Here is a 14,271-nt window from a genome sequence, read left to right as displayed (position 1 = left end):
TGCCATTCGCAGGCAATGACGAACTTAGTCGTAGGTTCGTTCACACTGCACTTCACTTCACTTCACCCCCATCTGATTCCCATTCATCCATTCACATTCACTCCCCACATTGTTGACATTTCTATTGCACTCAGAGTTACTGTTGACAGACGTGCTGTTCAAGGTCTTCACCTACTGTGAGAGGCGTCATTCTACTTCTGCCTCTTTCACTAATCGTGACACAATGCTGATCGATTCACCTCTTGCTAGCCAATATCACCCTGGTTGCGGCCCATCGTAAGGTTCACCTGAGCCTTGTTTCGCGGTTTCATCAGCGAAGTCATGGACACACCAGGGGATCAGTCCGGCTTTTCTCCTCACGTCTGGAATCGACTCAATGAGATGGCTCAGCAGTCTGCACCTCGAGCAAGAGGTGCCCGTCGTGGCGGCAGCCAAGGCCAAACCAGAACAGCCTGGTTACACCAAGACCAAGGAGAGCAACATCGTCCGGACAGTCAACAACATGCTTTCTCGTTGACCTCTAATCCTGATTCATTCCCTCCTCTTGGTGCACAGCCACCATCTCGTGGGAGAAGCCATGGTCCGAACCCACCAAGATCGCAATATCCACCAGAGCCCCAACCCCAGTACTTCAATAATGCGCGTCACGGCTCTCCCAGGGAGTATCAAGAACGCGCAAGGGGTAACAACTATCGAGGTTCGCGCTCCTTCGGTGCGCAGCAACGTCAACCACAACACCATTTCCATCCAGGACATCAGGCACAGTTCGCAAACCCAGGCGCGTCATACTCAGACAGCCGACCTCAAACCCACCAACATGGGCAGCTCTACAACCCAAACGATGGCATGCACTTGAATGCAGGTCAACAACAGCGCTCTATGAGACATTCGATCTTGATGCAAGCGGACTACCTCACCAGCGTTGGTAGAAAGGCATATGAGGAACACAAATTTGAACAAGAGGAGAGAGACGCCAAGGAGAATTTCCGACGCACTTTGGAAAGTATTGCAAAGCAAGCACTGGGTTCCGAATACCCAGACTTGCAGCAAGACCAGATCAGACTGAGGTGCTATGGCAGTCTTGCCAACGGGTTCGCCCTTGCAGGATCCGACATGGATCTCCTTCTATCGTTGCCCACCTGCAAAGAACCAGAAACTGAAGGCAACCTGAAGTCCACAAGTGAATCCAAGAATGCATCGGATAAGGAAGAGAAAGAACAAGCCTTCAAGGTTGACACTGGTCGCATCTTGGAGAAAGCCTTTCTTGACCACGAATATGGAGCCCGGCTGATCACTCAAACGCGTGTTCCGATCCTTCGCATCTGTCAGAATCCAACCCCAGAGCTACTTCGCAATTTGCGTGAGAACAGCATCGCGTGGGAGGGCTCTCGTGGCGATTCAGCTGTTGTCGAGTCCGACGTCCCAACGGCAGACGAGCCCACCAAAGAGATGGACTCGGTTGAGCAGGCCTTGACCGAGCTCAACCTTGGAGACATTGCACCTGCGAGGCCAGTTCGTCGTGGTAATGCTGGTCTAGAGTTCACCGAGAATTGTGGCATTCAGTGTGACATCAACTTCTCCAACTTCGTGGCTCTTCACAACTCAGCCATGCTTCGACTCTACCAGAGTTTCGATCCGCGAGTCAGAGAAGTGGGCGTCTTTGTAAAGATCTGGGCCAAGACTAGAGACATCAACACTCCATATCGCGGCACCCTATCAAGCTATGGTTGGATTCTGATGGTTCTTCACTACTTGATGAATGTCGCGAGGCCACCCGTCATCCCCAACCTACAGCATCTCGCCAAGGTTGACGACTCATGGCATCCAGATAGACCAATCGAATTGTTCGAGGGGTTTGATGTCCGTTTTGTCCAAGACCCCCAAAGTCTGAAGGAAATTCGGGAAGACATGGCTGCGAACCCAAATAGAGAGTCGGCAGGCCAGTTGCTGAGGGGCTTCTTCCAGTACTACGCAACCTATCAAGGCTTCCATTGGACTCGGGATGTTATTTCGATCAGAACAAAAGGCGGTCTCATGTCTAAGCAAGCTAAAGGCTGGACTGAGGCGAAATGGCAGCAGACACAGCATAAATCAGTCCGGCTTCGTTATCTGTTGGCGATCGAGGATCCTTTTGAAGTTGAACACAACGTCGCGCGCACTGTCGGACACCACGGCATAATCGCTATCCGAGACGAGTTTCGCCGAGCGTGGTCAATTATCAGCACAATTGGTACGGATCGGGAGACTCCTGCAGAGGAGTTTCTCGCTCCCGTCACGGAGCGGGTTGACACGCTGAGAAAAGACTTGGAGTCCCGCAAGGAAAGACAAATGCAAATGAGACAGGAATTGGAGGCTAAGGAGAAAGCTTTGCTTCGGAAACGGAATGAGGAATTCCCGGATCCACTTACAGATGGTACGTTGGGAGTTTCCAGTCCAGGGAAACCCGAGACCCATTTATCTGAAGAGAGCAAGCGCTGGTCAACAAAGTCGAAGCTGACATCGACAACCTATCACCAGGACAGGAACCTCAGATTCAAACCAGAGAGCTGGCGACACAGAAGGGTATTAGTCGAAAGTGACGACGAAGAAGAAGAAAAAGAAGGTGATACCACCCATGCTCGTGATCAAGGAAAAGGGCAAGAGAGTCTCTGTAGTGCCGCTCCACCAGTCAACACCGACCAAAAGGAAGGTTTCTCCTCCATATCGGATGTGCTACTGAGCCATGGCTACGATCAGGAAGGGAATCCTGTGGCTTGCGATATTAGCACTCAGGATGGACGCTGGCCCAAACGAAGAGATCAGAAAATGAGGCAGGGCACATTATTGTCATCCTCCCAACCAAGTCTACGCAAACCCAACGAAGCGTGTCCCTATGACCCTAGACGACCAAGTCCGTACATCGACAAACCATACGCGGGGTATCAACAGAGAATAGCCTCCGAGCGACCACCAGGGCCTTCTAGCAGCCATGATGGGAGGAATAAAAGCAGGAGCACACTTGTCCAATCTCAGACTGTCGAGGACAAGCCCACTGTGTCCAGAGTTGAAAGAGGTGTCCAGGCGCAGGAAATGTTAGCTGCTGATGTGACGGAGAAAGGGGTTGAATCGTGTGAGGCAGACAACTGTGAAAATCGCACGGTCACCCCTACAGGTCCTGATCACAAACCAGCACGTCAGAGTCCGGCAGATACAATCGGGTCTGACATTCCATGGGACGGAGACACTGAGGGTGGTCGCTGGCTCCGATGGCGAGATGCACGCATTCGTGCAGGAAAATGGCAGCTCCACCCAGACTCTCGGTATGCAGAAATCGACCTTGCCTTCCCGTACAATCCGGAGATGACACAGAAAGAACTAGATGGAATGAACAAACTATTGCGGCGCTCCTACAAGCGAGGTATCTGCAGTACCAAACAGCGCCATCCCTTGTCTCGACACGTTGCAACAGACTCCTCAAGCATCAAACGCAACGATCGAGCTTCATCGTCTGGGTTGGGCCAGACAGCAGCGTCTGCAATACAGACCGATGCTAAGAAGTCAACCAAACGCACATCGGCAGCAGAAAATGGTCGACAACCATGCAGTCGCTCAGTCATCTGCTCAAGTTCTTCTCCCATCACTCCAGTGACAGACAAACCACCTTTGGCTGACAATCGGGCTTCTCATAATAGCATTTCCGAAACAGTGCCAACAACCACCCGAGATGATTCTCGAAACCCAGATCTAGACTTTCTACGGTCCCAGCGACTTTCCTTCTTTTCAAAGACCATGGATCCGTCCGAGGGCGAGACTGACCAAAATATTCCATTGCACTCCAGACCAGCTATCGCGAATAACTCACTTGCTTTGGTCGATCAACAGTCTCAAACACCCATTTCACCTACCCAAACACCTGTTGAAGTGGCGTGTGGCGCGATTGGGAATCCCTCTCACGAGATGGGAATGAATGCCTTTTCTGAGAAGACGAGCAGGCCTTCTCACTTGGGCGACAACGAATCGTGCTTGGAGATAATAGAGTCGGGAAAGAGCCAAGATACGCAGAGTACCTCGCTTGAAGTCCCTGCCACATTATATCCCTACGTCGACAGTAACGAACGACCAAGAGATGAAGACCCCAAGATTATTCCTATCCCTCGGCATCTCGGCTTTCGTTTCGATCCACGACAATTGGAGGATCTTGCTGTCATTGCAAGAGGCGGCAATGGATGTGCAAGGGCAGGAGCCCAATTCCACATTGAAGAGGAGTACGAATGGGGCGGCGGAGGGATGATGGGATGGAAGACGAGCAGCGGACCGCAGCTTGCCAGTGTGAGTGGCCACCACACAACGTACGAGGCTGGGAAAGGGGATGAACAGGGATTGCTTGAGGAGCTTCCGAGGGGTATGGACTGATATGTGACCAGGAGATGTTGTAAGAACGACGTGGGGAATGGACATGGACATCTCGCAAGTGCATCGGTATCATTCCAGCATTACTCGGAGGGCTACAGATGGTTGGAGTCTGTGAGCATTGTCCGTTTGCCTGGACGGCGAAGGACCAAAGATCAAAAGGCGATAGATTTGCAGGGCAAAAAGTCAATATGGTTTAAGCTGAGAAGTGCTCTTTTCTCCGCATCTGGACAGAATTGGTCAAGAGGATGAACAGAGAAATGCCTCTCGGCAGTCGACAATATGAAGTCGTCTTGCCAAAAGGGGTTTGAAGCTGTGTCTTGCTTTTTCTTCTGCTCGTTGCTGTGAACTGTCCCATCTGTATGGTTCTCATACAGGCTGTGGACATCTGTCGGCGACAACTTGGTCACTGTTGTCCGTCGTCGAGTCCAGCTGTCGTACAGGACTTGGACTTGCCAACGTTTTCTGAACATAAGTACAGTAGTTCTGTCGCCACAGTTCTACATCAAAAGGGTTTCATTATTGGTCTCAGATAAATGCCAACTGTCTCCCCGGAGACGGTTGACCAGATAGAGAGTAAAGCAGCGTGGCCTGGTCTGTCCGGAAAGGGCCTAGCCTGTCTTGGCTGCACCGTTGATCATCTCCTCCTCGATCCAATCCTTCGACTCGATATGCTTGACTTGTCCTCGTACCAAACGTTATTTCTTCTCCACCTGGGCCGGCTCCAGATTATTTGAGTCGTTGATCTTTTTCAAGCACTGTAATTACAAGTGTTTGACAGAAAGCGTCCGGTACGCTGTCAAGGGGGAAAGAGAGAAATCGAGAAATCAGAACAAAGTAAAAAAAAGGGGCTTGGAGCAAGACAAGGGCGGTAAAAAGGGTAGAAATCATGGTGTCAAGACCCTCGACATCACCGAGACTTGTCCCCTCGAATCGACTGTCATGGTCCCGCCACGTCACGCTGGACTTGCTGCTGCTGATCCTGGCCAACTCGGTCTTCCACCCCTGGATCACCCTCGTCTTCTACCTGTGTCTGGCCGCCGTGCACAAGCACAAGGAACCCCTGGCCTTTTACACGCTGTACTACACGGCGTTTCTGGTCGTCGCCGAACTGGCCGTCTGGCTCAACCACCGCCTCGCGTACGGCCGCCACCGGAAAGTCGACTGGGAAGACGAGGTGGTTGTCGTCACCGGCGGCGCCCACGGACTGGGCAGAGTGCTGGCCGAGATGCTCTTGAGAAAGGGCGCTAAGGTGGCGGTCCTGGACGTCCACGGGCCGGACGAGGAGGCGCGCGAGGAGATGGAACGCTGGGACCTGGTCTGGGAGGTTGTGGACGTGAGCGACGCTGCCGAGGTTCAGGGGGCGGTGGACAGGGTTGTTGACGATGTAGGTTGGACCGTTCTTTCGATTCTCTACTTCTTCTATCTTCTCGTAGGCTCACGATAGATATCAATCAGCTCGGTCGGCCGACAATCCTGATCAATAACGCAGCAACATCCATCAATGGCCTCCCTCTGATTTCTCCAGCGCCCTTGGAGTCATCGACATCGACGCTATCTCCCCAACAAGCCACCAAAACAATCACCACCAATGCCCTCGGCCACTTCACCGCCCTGTCCGCCGTCCTCCCTCATCTACTCTCCTCGCCCCAGGGGGCTCACATCATAACCATCTCCTCGATCCTTTCGCATCTCAACCCTGCCAAACTAGCCGACTACAACGCGTCGAAAGCCGGCGTCTCGGCGCTGCACAACACCTTGTGTCACGAACTCCGCACTTACCCCGATCCTGCTGTCTTTGACAAGGTGAAGACCATCCTCGTCGAACCAGGTCAGCTCTCCACGCAGCTATTTGCAGACATCACCCGAGTGCCCTTTTACGCACACTTTTTTGGGCCCGTGTTGGAGGCCAAGGACGTAGGCAAGGAGATTGTGCGGTGGGTGGAAAGAGGCGACGGCGGAGTGATCCGCATGCCCTTTTACGCCAAATGTGTGCCGTTTTTGAATGTGATGCCCGGGGCAGTGCAAAGGGTAGTGCGGTGGTGGAGTGGAATCGATCGGGCGATCGTGGCGAGGGAAAAGAATGCCTGAGGAGGGGCTGTACTGCCGGATCTGAAGGACACTGCAGGCAGGAGTCCGTTGTATGATATGCCGGGGTTGTAGAGTGGTTCGGCTCTTTGCTCGGAATCTGTCAAGTGGTCGGTACCCAAACCTTGGAAGACGTGCCTGAGCTTTAGTGAGCCGTCCCGTCTAGGCTCATCCCATCCATCAGACGCATGACGGTGGTTTCCTAATCATCATCATGGATCGTGATGCCAGTTTCTTTGACCACTTCCGCCACACCAAAGTCGGAGCCTTGATCCTCTTCCTGACTCCCTTTTGGTGGGATCTGCAACCCACCAGCCTTTCTCTTCACGCCTTGCGTCTCCCCATTCTCAACGGGCTCCTTCGTTCCATTAACAGTGTTGTCTGTCTTTTTGTCTGTGTCCTTTTTCCCCTTCTTCCGATTCCGGCGCTCTCGATTCCGTCTGGTCTTCTCCTCGTCTCTCTCCCTCCTTTCCCGTTCTTCTCGTTCCCACCTCTCGTCCTCCCCCTCCTTTTTGGCCTCTTCGTCCATGGCGCGCAGTCTCTCGTACTCCCTCCGTCGACTCGCCTTGTAGACGTGGAACTCTCCGGAGCCCGCACCGGCGCTGGAACCCTGGACATTCGCGACGATTTCGGGAGGCGCGGGTCGAGATTTCTGGACGGCGGTCGACGGGGGCGGGAGCTGGACGGGGCGCGAAGGGTCGAGGAAGAGAGATTCCACTTCATGGGCCTGCTGTGAGATTGCGCGGGCGTTGGGGTTGGCAGTGTAGGCGCCACGAGCGCGTTTGAGCGGGCGGTGCGAACGAGGGTCGGCAGAGGTGGGGATGGCTTCTGGAATGGGTTCGGACATTTTGTCGAGTACCTCGTGAAGGTGGCTGTCTCTTGTAGTTTCAAGCCCAGCCTGAGTAAGGATGAGGCGACGAAGGATGGGGGAGAGTATACCTCGTACGGCGCGAGATGCAACTGCAAAGTGACGTACGTACGAGGATCCCAAGACTTTTTCTCGGCGCCAAAGAAACCAAAGATCCGCAGTAGCATCATGGCAGTTCTCTACGGTGAGGCATAACTCCATCCGTGGCGACAAGTGCAACTTTCGCTGTCATGGTGGAACTCTATGCACAGTATTATCCTACCTACTCCTGAAGCCTGAAGGCTGCTTCTCGATGTTCATATTGTCAGGCGGCTTTTCTACTCCGCCATGAATCGGTGACGGGAAGAAGAGTCCACCGAACTGTCGATCGGTAGTGCTCGACCCGCAAGATGCAGAAAGGGACCGTGCCGAGTTTGAAAAGAACGTATGAGGTAGACCAACTCTCTCTCAACCATTCGAGAAAACCGTGCTTATAGGGATAGAATGCATTGCGACTCCTAGATACCAGGCGGAGAAAGGCAAGGCCCCAAAATGCAGCCGGCCCGATTCCCGGGCGTCATGTCGCTGTCCAGTCGTCTCTCCGGGGAACGCCCAGCATTGCTGGCATGCGGAATTGGCTGCAAAAGATGGGCTACACGGTACGTTGCGAGAGTTTCTGTTCTCAAAAGCTCTGCAGATACTAGTTCTGACGACAAGGGTGGAAGGACGGCGACGTAGACGCCCTGAACATTGTCCACGTTGCCGGGACCAAAGGCAAAGGCAGTACCAGTGCTTTCACACGATCTTTGCTGCAGGAATGGGGCAAACGAACCGGGTTCCCTACCAGGATTGGCCTCTACACGTCGCCGGATCTCACATGTATTCGCGAGCGGATCCAGATCAACGGGCAACCCATCTCCGAGGATCTGTTCACCAAGTACTTTTTCGAGATCTGGGACCGGTTATTCTCACGGCAGGACCGAGTGGCGGCTGAGGACGAGAGACAGCCCCGGTACTTGCAATTGATTGCGTTACTGGCCATCCACACCTTTTCGCGCGAAGGGACCCAAGCGGCCATCTTTGAGACACACCACGGCGGCGAATACGATGCCACCAATGTGTTTGCGGCGCCCGTGGTGACCGGAATCACCTCGATCGGACTAGATCATCTGGCGCAGCTGGGGCCCGGGATCGAGGATGTGGCCTGGCACAAGGCGGGCATCTTCAAGCATGGGGCTCCCGCTTTCTCTGCTCCACAAATACCCGCGGTCGAAGCTGTGCTGAAATCTCGGGCCGCTGAAAGGGGCGTTCACCTTGAGATGGTCCCAGTCAATCCCTCGCTGCCTCTCAATGCGAATGCGCTACGTGCGCAGGTGCAACACATCAACTGTTCCCTGGCCATCGCCCTCGCCAACGCCTTTCTCTCCCGAAAGAGCCCCTTTGAAGAGAAGCAGCTCGGCGAGCAGGATGTCAGGAAGGGGATCGAGAACTTCTCCTGGCCGGGCCGATTTGAGGTGGTCCAGACTACCAGATGTACGTGGTTCCTGGACGGAGCTCACAATGAATTGAGCATTGGACAAGCGGTCGAGTGGTTTGCTGAGATGACGAGGACTTCGTACGGCGACGGTGGTGGACAAGATGCTCCGCCGTCTATGATCATCTTCTCTCACATGTCAGAAGAACGAGATGGTCCGTCATTATTGAGGGCTTTGGCAAGTGCGGTTAAACAGAATGGTGTCCCATGTCCTGAGATGGTGTTTACTACGTACCAGGAACGACGCGACGGGACCATTCGACCAGGTAGGCCGCCACATGCTGACCTGCCTGTTTTGGGAGACTGACCGAAAGCAGACAAGACGTTGCATGTGTCGGACAAGGTAGTGGCGGATCTTCCGAGACAATACTGTGACCTGTGGGGGTCGATCTATCCCAGCGCAAAGTCCAGCTATGTGCCTTTTATTGAGGAAGCACTGGAGTATGCAGACGCAGTCGGCATGCAGAGAGAGGGTCTGCAGGTGTTGGTGACGGGCAGCTTACACCTGGTGGGCGGCGCACTTTACCTGCTACGACGAGGGAAGGGGAGAGCGGATGAGGACGAGGACAAGAGCAAGGACAAGGCTGAGCATTGATGAGGGAATGTAAAAGATACCCTGGTGAGAATTGGTTGGATATACCAAATACGGGACGAGAATTTATGGGGCAATGTACAAGATACTCTGATGAGCATTAACTGGGAATATACAAGAGGTTCGGCGGGCATAGCTTGTACACGTACTTGTAGATACAGATATACAGGGGCAAACAGCCGCGTGCTTGATTGGCTGGCGAGGCTGGGTATACCGAAAACAGCTGATTAGTTAATGTTCGGGAAGCCTTTTCACGTGACAAGGCACGTGATTTTCACGTGATCATCTTTTCCCTTCCTGACTCCACGTCTCTTCAACCGAGGCTGTTGGAATCTCCAGTCCCAGGCTAGTGATAATGTGGAGGAAAAGAGGAGAGAGGATGATTCGGCGATTACCCTGAACGGCTGATTGCCGGGGCACCATGCCACGGGGGAAGCAAGTAACAGAAGCGCCCTTATACTGTACTCGGTACTCGTAGTCATCATGGCGTGTTACATAAACTTGGACACGTAGTTTTGCGTGCTGATTCTTTCTCACTCTACTACCTAGGTAACGCTGTTTCGGCTATTCAGCCATCGATCTATCTGTCCACCAGCTCCCTACTCAGCGACTCGACTACTCAGCTACCTCCTACTTCCCCATCGATCTTCGGACCAGAGCAACATACATATACATATATCTCTCTTAGAGACCTAGGCATCCTACCTACGTACCTAATCTAGGGTACACACACCAACACACACACAACGGAACCTTTTGTCACGTTTTATTCTCACCTCCCCAAATTCTAAGCCCGATTTCAATTCCTCGGTTGCTTTGTGTTTACATAGCCAGAACCATGTCCAGCCAAAGCAAATACAAGTACTCGGACATTGTCTTTGAGATCAAGGGCAAGGTTGGGATTATCAAGGTATGTACTGACCACCAACCCCTGCTGTCAACCTACCGAGAAGTATACTCGTATACTCCATTCAATTCCATTGCTCCCAATGAGAAAGAACATAAAAACAATGAAGTGCCCTGAATGAATTACCTACCTACCTACCTCCCTACACACCTACGGCACTCACTAACCTCGATCTCTTGATGTGCGGACCTCCAGCTCAACCGGCCCAAGGCCCTCAATTCCTTTGGCGGGTCCCTCCTCCTCGACACCGTCCAGGCCCTGCGCGAGCTCAACGAACACCCAGACACCGTCTTCACCGTCCTCACGGGCGAGGGCAGGTTCTTTTCCTCGGGCGCCGATGTCAAAGGTATGTCTATTTACCTAGTATACCTATGTACCTTGATTAGGTATCTACTCGTGTATATCATTCCAAGACTGATAACAAAACCGCCCCTGGTCAGCTCACGCCAACAAACCGGACGTCGAATTCCCGAGCCCGGCAGCAAAGAAAATCGACTTTATGGCCAAAAGCAGCACCAGTAAGTTCCCCCACGTTTTCCGAAGAAGAGGACGGGGAGGGGTGTTGTATACAGGGGAAAGAAAGATATAAAACTAACCTTTTTTATCTCTGTTAAAACACAGACGTCGAACTCCTCCGCTCCATGATCGACCATAAAAAGGTCCTCGTGCTCGCGCTCAACGGTCCGGCGATCGGCGCAGGCGCCGCCTGGTTCCCCGGTGTGGCCGACATCGTCCTGGCCGCCGACGCGGCATACCTCCAGGTGCCGTTCAGCGCGCTGGCCCTGGTGCCCGAGTACGGTTCGGCCACGTCGTTTGCGCACTCGATCGGCCCCCGCCGCGCCAACGACATCCTCATGCTCGGCCGCAAGGTCACCGCCCAGGAACTCGAGCAGTGGGGGCTGGTCAACCGCGTCTTCCCCACCCAGGGCTTCCACCAAAAGGTCGACGAGTTCCTCGCCGAGCAGCTCGCCGTCAACGACGGCAAGTCCATGATGGAGGCCAAGCGCCTGCAGAACCTCGCCCTGCGGCGGGACAGGATGCTCGCCGTCCACGAGGCCGCCGACGCCCTGGCCGAGAGGTTCGTCGAGGACGCCCCGAAGCAGAGGTTCGCCGAGAAGAGTCGGTTGTTGCTCGGTAAGTCTCTGACACGGTGCAGTGGTCTTTTTCACAAGTTGGTTCTTTGGCCGCTAACAACAAGGATCCCAGAGAAATCAAAGTCTCGCTCGAAATTGTAAAGGAGAGGAGAGAGGCTTAGTTTGAAAGGGGGGGGAAGGGGGGTTAACGAGGAATCCGTAGCGCTGTAGCAGTGGTACATAAATAGTGGTAGTTTTGTTGACGCGGGACAAAAAGAGATTCTTCATCACCGTCAATCATGTCCACCTCACTACATACTTCGTACGCCCCAGTACCTGTTTGCCTCCCTCCTTGATCTGGGATTAATTATTGTTTCCCACCCCTGCTTGTCTGGTAGCTTTGTAACGGGATAACCGAGGTTCATGCTTTCATGCGCAGCCATCTGCCTGTCAGTCAGTCAGTCAGTCAGCCTAGACCCCCAATCCCTTGACCGCTTGACCCCCCAAAAGTCCCTCCATGACATTCAGACTTGGTCATTTGACTGGTACTGGTGGGTGGGCTTTCGTCTCCAACTTACATACCTATCCAATCCTCCACTTGGCGCGCCACCGAGAGTGACTTGATTGCGGGGTTCAAAGACAGCCTGGGACATTTCGTCAAGGGACCGTGTTTTATATATATGTGTGTGTGTGTGCTGGTCGCGTTGCACCGCCCCGCACCGCACCGCACTGCACCGCACTGCACCGCACTGCACCGGCTGCTGAGCGTGAGACTGTCACCTTTCGCACAAAGGGTGTGACACAACACAGAGAGTAGGAAAGGAAGGAAAAAAAAAAACCATGGCGAACGCAAAGGAACAGAGCATCCCGCCTATCGCCCCGACCAGGCTGAGACAAATCGCTCTCATCGCAGAAGACTATGATCGGGCTCGAGATCTGTTGGTACGTGAGACTGGGTTACATACATACATATGTCTGCCCTGTTCCCCCCGCCCCTCTCGTCGACGTCAATGTCAATGCCAGCTCACTCACTCACCTTGTACGACAACCAACAGACCAGGGTTCTGGACACGGAAGTCGTATTCGTGGATCCGCAGGTGGCTCAATGGGGTCTGAAGAACTTTCTAGGTACAAAAATGCTCCGGTTCTTGGGGGAGATGGTTTCCCGTTGTGCGGGCCTTTTCTCAAACGCTTCGATTCTGGCTAATGTTAGTCTCGTAAACTCTCAGTGGCCATTGGAGGTGACATGATTGAAGTGTGCTCTCCGTTCAAACCCAATACGACGGTGGGGAGACTACTCGAGAAACGCGGCGACGGTGGGTACATGATCATCATGCAGACATTGGACGCTGCGTCGAGGCGGAAATACATCGAGTCGAGGAACCTGGCCAGAGTCATCTTCCACCACTCGCACGGAGATGTCGAGTGTGTCCAGTATCATCCAAAGGGGATTGCCGGTAAGTGTGCTTGATGAGTTTTCCGCTGTTTGAGACGTGCGATGAGACGCTGATCAGACTGCATGCGGCAAAAAGGTGGGATGATGCCGGAATTGGATTCCCATACCCCATCGGCCACGAACTCAACCCCGCTGGAGAGCCCCTTTAGTCCCTGGCACGCCTGCGGATCGGACTACCCAAAGTACTCGGTCGGGATGAGGCGTCGCGCACACCTGAAGCTGGTCAGGGCAGTTCTCCGCTTAGCGCCCGGTCAAACCGACGTCCACGCCGCCGCTCAGCAATGGCAGGACTATTTTGGGGTGGAGAGACGGGGGAGTGAGCTGGTCTTCACAAACGCCCGCCTAAGTTTCGTGCCGGGAGTGGAGGGGTCGCCCGAGGGGTTGGAGAGCATCACGATTGCAGTCCAGGGCAAGGAGAGGCTCGACAAGATGTTGCGAGTGGTGAGCGACGAGGGTCTTTGTGGGGATGGATGGACGAATATGCTGGGCGTCAAATGGTGCTTTGAGCTCCAGGGTGAAGAGAATGATCAAGCAAAGGGACGCGAGAGCAGACTGTAAACATTTGGTCAGCACGAATAGAGTAGTGGTGGTGGTTAGTGTCTCATGTACCCAAGTGCCGCAGTGACTGCGGATGATCAACCATCCCGTGGCTGATGCCATTCGTGGCGCGTTTGTCCCCGAGGAGGTGGGAGGCTTCGAGTCATAGCTCATGGGAGTGCCGATGTGGTTGGGAGGACGACCGTCGACAAACATCAACCTGATAACTACATCACATACCGGGCTGCACCAACCTATGGTCTCTTTCTGGAGTTCGCCTGCTCACAACATCGCAATAGGCTACCGGAACTGGCCGAGTTCTATCTATTGGAAGCTAAGCGACTGACTCAGATGGTGGTTGGCATCGATTGCGACTCCTTTCGAACAAAGAGAGTGACTCTACACACTTGGAGATGCGGCAATGAAGATCATAGTGATACCAACAGTGGTCTCATTGAATACTCTCAGGTTAGTACATCCAACCCGGTTTCGGACGATTGCTTACTCCGACGGCCTCCACAGGAACTTCGATCGGAAAATGGTGTGCGCGTCTCGGGTCCTCCCTTGAGAATATCAGTGTCCGACATAGTGCCTCTTGAGCATGTGCCGCTCTCACTGCACAACGCGACCGTTGACTTCTCGGTTGACGAGCTGTGCGGGATTTTGGAGACGGCGGAAGAGCAACAGACATTGGTGAAAGCTGCCGATGGCGAGGATGGACATCAACGAGCCAACACGAAATGAGTATCACCTTCAGCTCGCTGTATGCGCCCGTTGCTGCATGCCGCAACGCGATCGATCCCCCATTCAAATCCGAAGCTGGCCTCGCCGAGGCCGGCATGCTCTTC

The 14,271-nt window shown here is 53.7% G+C and overlaps 6 protein-coding genes across 6 annotated transcripts; 5 read left to right on the top strand and 1 right to left on the bottom strand.

Annotated features, from left to right (window-relative positions):
- Nucleotides 1-321: 321 nt before the first annotated feature.
- On the top strand, nt 322-4,415 carry AYO20_04010 (hypothetical protein; the record flags this gene model as incomplete). Its single annotated transcript, XM_022642309.1, has 2 exons — nt 322-4,308; nt 4,404-4,415. 2 exons carry the CDS (start codon nt 322-324, stop codon nt 4,413-4,415), a joined length of 3,999 nt encoding a protein of 1,332 aa, XP_022501690.1.
- Nucleotides 4,416-5,278: 863 nt separating this feature from the next.
- On the top strand, nt 5,279-6,480 carry AYO20_04009 (hypothetical protein; the record flags this gene model as incomplete). Its single annotated transcript, XM_022642308.1, has 2 exons — nt 5,279-5,776; nt 5,848-6,480. The coding sequence occupies 2 exons, from the start codon at nt 5,279-5,281 to the stop codon at nt 6,478-6,480; spliced, it is 1,131 nt and encodes a 376-aa protein (XP_022501689.1).
- Nucleotides 6,481-6,679: 199 nt separating this feature from the next.
- Nucleotides 6,680-7,324, bottom strand: AYO20_04008 (hypothetical protein; the record flags this gene model as incomplete). Its single annotated transcript, XM_022642307.1, has 1 exon — nt 6,680-7,324. One exon carries the CDS (start codon nt 7,322-7,324, stop codon nt 6,680-6,682), a length of 645 nt encoding a protein of 214 aa, XP_022501688.1.
- A 647-nt stretch (nt 7,325-7,971) lies between these two features.
- Nucleotides 7,972-9,453, top strand: AYO20_04007 (hypothetical protein; the record flags this gene model as incomplete). The annotated part of the gene is made up of 3 exons (XM_022642306.1): nt 7,972-7,983; nt 8,050-9,124; nt 9,176-9,453. 3 exons carry the CDS (start codon nt 7,972-7,974, stop codon nt 9,451-9,453), a joined length of 1,365 nt encoding a protein of 454 aa, XP_022501687.1.
- An 835-nt stretch (nt 9,454-10,288) lies between these two features.
- On the top strand, nt 10,289-11,592 carry AYO20_04006 (hypothetical protein; the record flags this gene model as incomplete). The annotated part of the gene is made up of 5 exons (XM_022642305.1): nt 10,289-10,360; nt 10,553-10,703; nt 10,798-10,875; nt 10,979-11,491; nt 11,564-11,592. The coding sequence occupies 5 exons, from the start codon at nt 10,289-10,291 to the stop codon at nt 11,590-11,592; spliced, it is 843 nt and encodes a 280-aa protein (XP_022501686.1).
- Nucleotides 11,593-12,270: 678 nt separating this feature from the next.
- Nucleotides 12,271-14,167, top strand: AYO20_04005 (hypothetical protein; the record flags this gene model as incomplete). Its single annotated transcript, XM_022642304.1, has 6 exons — nt 12,271-12,372; nt 12,486-12,558; nt 12,660-12,887; nt 12,945-13,440; nt 13,723-13,891; nt 13,946-14,167. The coding sequence occupies 6 exons, from the start codon at nt 12,271-12,273 to the stop codon at nt 14,165-14,167; spliced, it is 1,290 nt and encodes a 429-aa protein (XP_022501685.1).
- Between the last annotated feature and the right edge of the window lie 104 nt (nt 14,168-14,271).

This window comes from Fonsecaea nubica, assembly GCF_001646965.1.
Source record: "Fonsecaea nubica strain CBS 269.64 chromosome Unknown Scaff20, whole genome shotgun sequence".
NCBI lineage: Eukaryota > Fungi > Ascomycota > Eurotiomycetes > Chaetothyriales > Herpotrichiellaceae > Fonsecaea > Fonsecaea nubica.
The sequence above is the reverse complement of the archived record's forward strand: the minus strand, read 5'-3'. Positions and strand labels throughout refer to the sequence as shown.